This window comes from Penaeus monodon, chromosome 34, assembly GCF_015228065.2.
Source record: "Penaeus monodon isolate SGIC_2016 chromosome 34, NSTDA_Pmon_1, whole genome shotgun sequence".
Taxonomy (NCBI): domain Eukaryota; kingdom Metazoa; phylum Arthropoda; class Malacostraca; order Decapoda; family Penaeidae; genus Penaeus; species Penaeus monodon.
The window spans coordinates 32,948,372-32,949,708 of record NC_051419.1 but is presented as its reverse complement, the minus strand read 5'-3'; the positions used below and the strand labels follow the sequence as shown (position 1 = coordinate 32,949,708).

The 1,337-nt window shown below is 36.1% G+C and overlaps 1 protein-coding gene across 1 annotated transcript in view; it reads right to left on the bottom strand.

Moving 5' to 3' along the window:
- Positions 1-1,084, bottom strand: part of LOC119594752 (60S ribosomal protein L7-like) — a 6,995-nt gene extending 5,911 nt beyond the window's left edge. The window contains exon 1 of the mRNA XM_037943844.1: positions 986-1,084. Coding sequence (XP_037799772.1) covers positions 986-996 — 11 coding nt within the window. The 5' untranslated portion in view covers positions 997-1,084. The remainder of the gene's footprint in view (positions 1-985) is intronic.
- Positions 1,085-1,337: the final 253 nt, after the last annotated feature.

Here is a 1,337-nt window from a genome sequence, read left to right as displayed (position 1 = left end):
GCATTCTACTTCACAGGTTAAAATCCCTACCAAACCAACCCACTTAAGAGTTATTTTCTGTTTTAGTTGAAGTTTCCACATGCAAATGCTCTGATAACCTCACACTGGCATTGAACTACTGCCCCTATCCTAACACATGTGGATTTGGAAATTCTGGTTGTATAAATTCTCAATAGTACAAGATCAACATTAAAGTTAGTCCTTACAGTTGCTACCATCTCAAATTTTGCATGTATGCAGAAAACCTTAAATTCATATGGTTCTGAAATAATTAAATTGCTAGGGAGATGGACCCTTGTTTTAATGAAACTACGATATGCAAGATCTTACACTATGGTGGCAATGAGTCTCCTATTTAACAGATTTTACATTAAAAGTTCACCGATACTGGGGGTGGTTTTACGACTAATGGTATTCTCTCGTCTTGCTGCCACATAAAAAGCATGCTGTTTAGGTGCACTTGCGCGTGAACAGTTGGAACACGTGAGTGCTACTTGAATTCTGGCTTTATTTTCTCCGATTTCGTTTTCTTACATTACTCTGTTATACTTTAAAATCTGTAATATCATTCACTTAAAAATTATCCGAGTGTAAACATGTAATCTACAAAATATCAACATCATGAACTTCAAGACACTAGTTTCAGTAAGCGAACACATTTCATAAATATATAACCACTTTTCTCATAACACTGTCGTATATTACTTCGTCGTGTGCATTTTTACTTCACACTCTGCAAAATATAACAGCACGCCGTATTAAAGCCCCAAAGCCTCCGTCAACACATGTCGGCCAACCCTAACCCTCCAATGTTTACATTCACTTCAGTTTCAATATTTCGCTCGTTTTACTATGAAACGGGTACTTTCTGGCACTAGTAACGATCTTGCATTCCTAATTTTCACTCTGGTGGCCACTTCAACGACATTATTCCAAGGATGAAACGGAAATTTCAAGATAAAATTAAACATCCCAACACACTTACGAATCAGCCATCTCGCTTGGACTCGAAAGGCCGAAAAGGAGCGAGTCGCAGCAAAACAAGTGACTGTCTGGCTATCGGGAACACTCCGATTGGGTTCTCTACTTGGAACTTTATATTTTTGACAGTTTTCTTCCATTAATGTGGTCTCTTTTTAATATTTTTTTATCTCTAATATTTTTTCAGATGGAAATTTCATTACTTAGGAGTTAGATCGGGGAAAATTTCAAATATTATATTGTTTTATAAAAACTGTGCAAATCAGAGTGTCCTAGCGCACGAAAACGTGATTTTTTTTGCTGTCTAAACAAATACAGCATATTTGTATACACTTAATTAAAAAATATATGCAGCA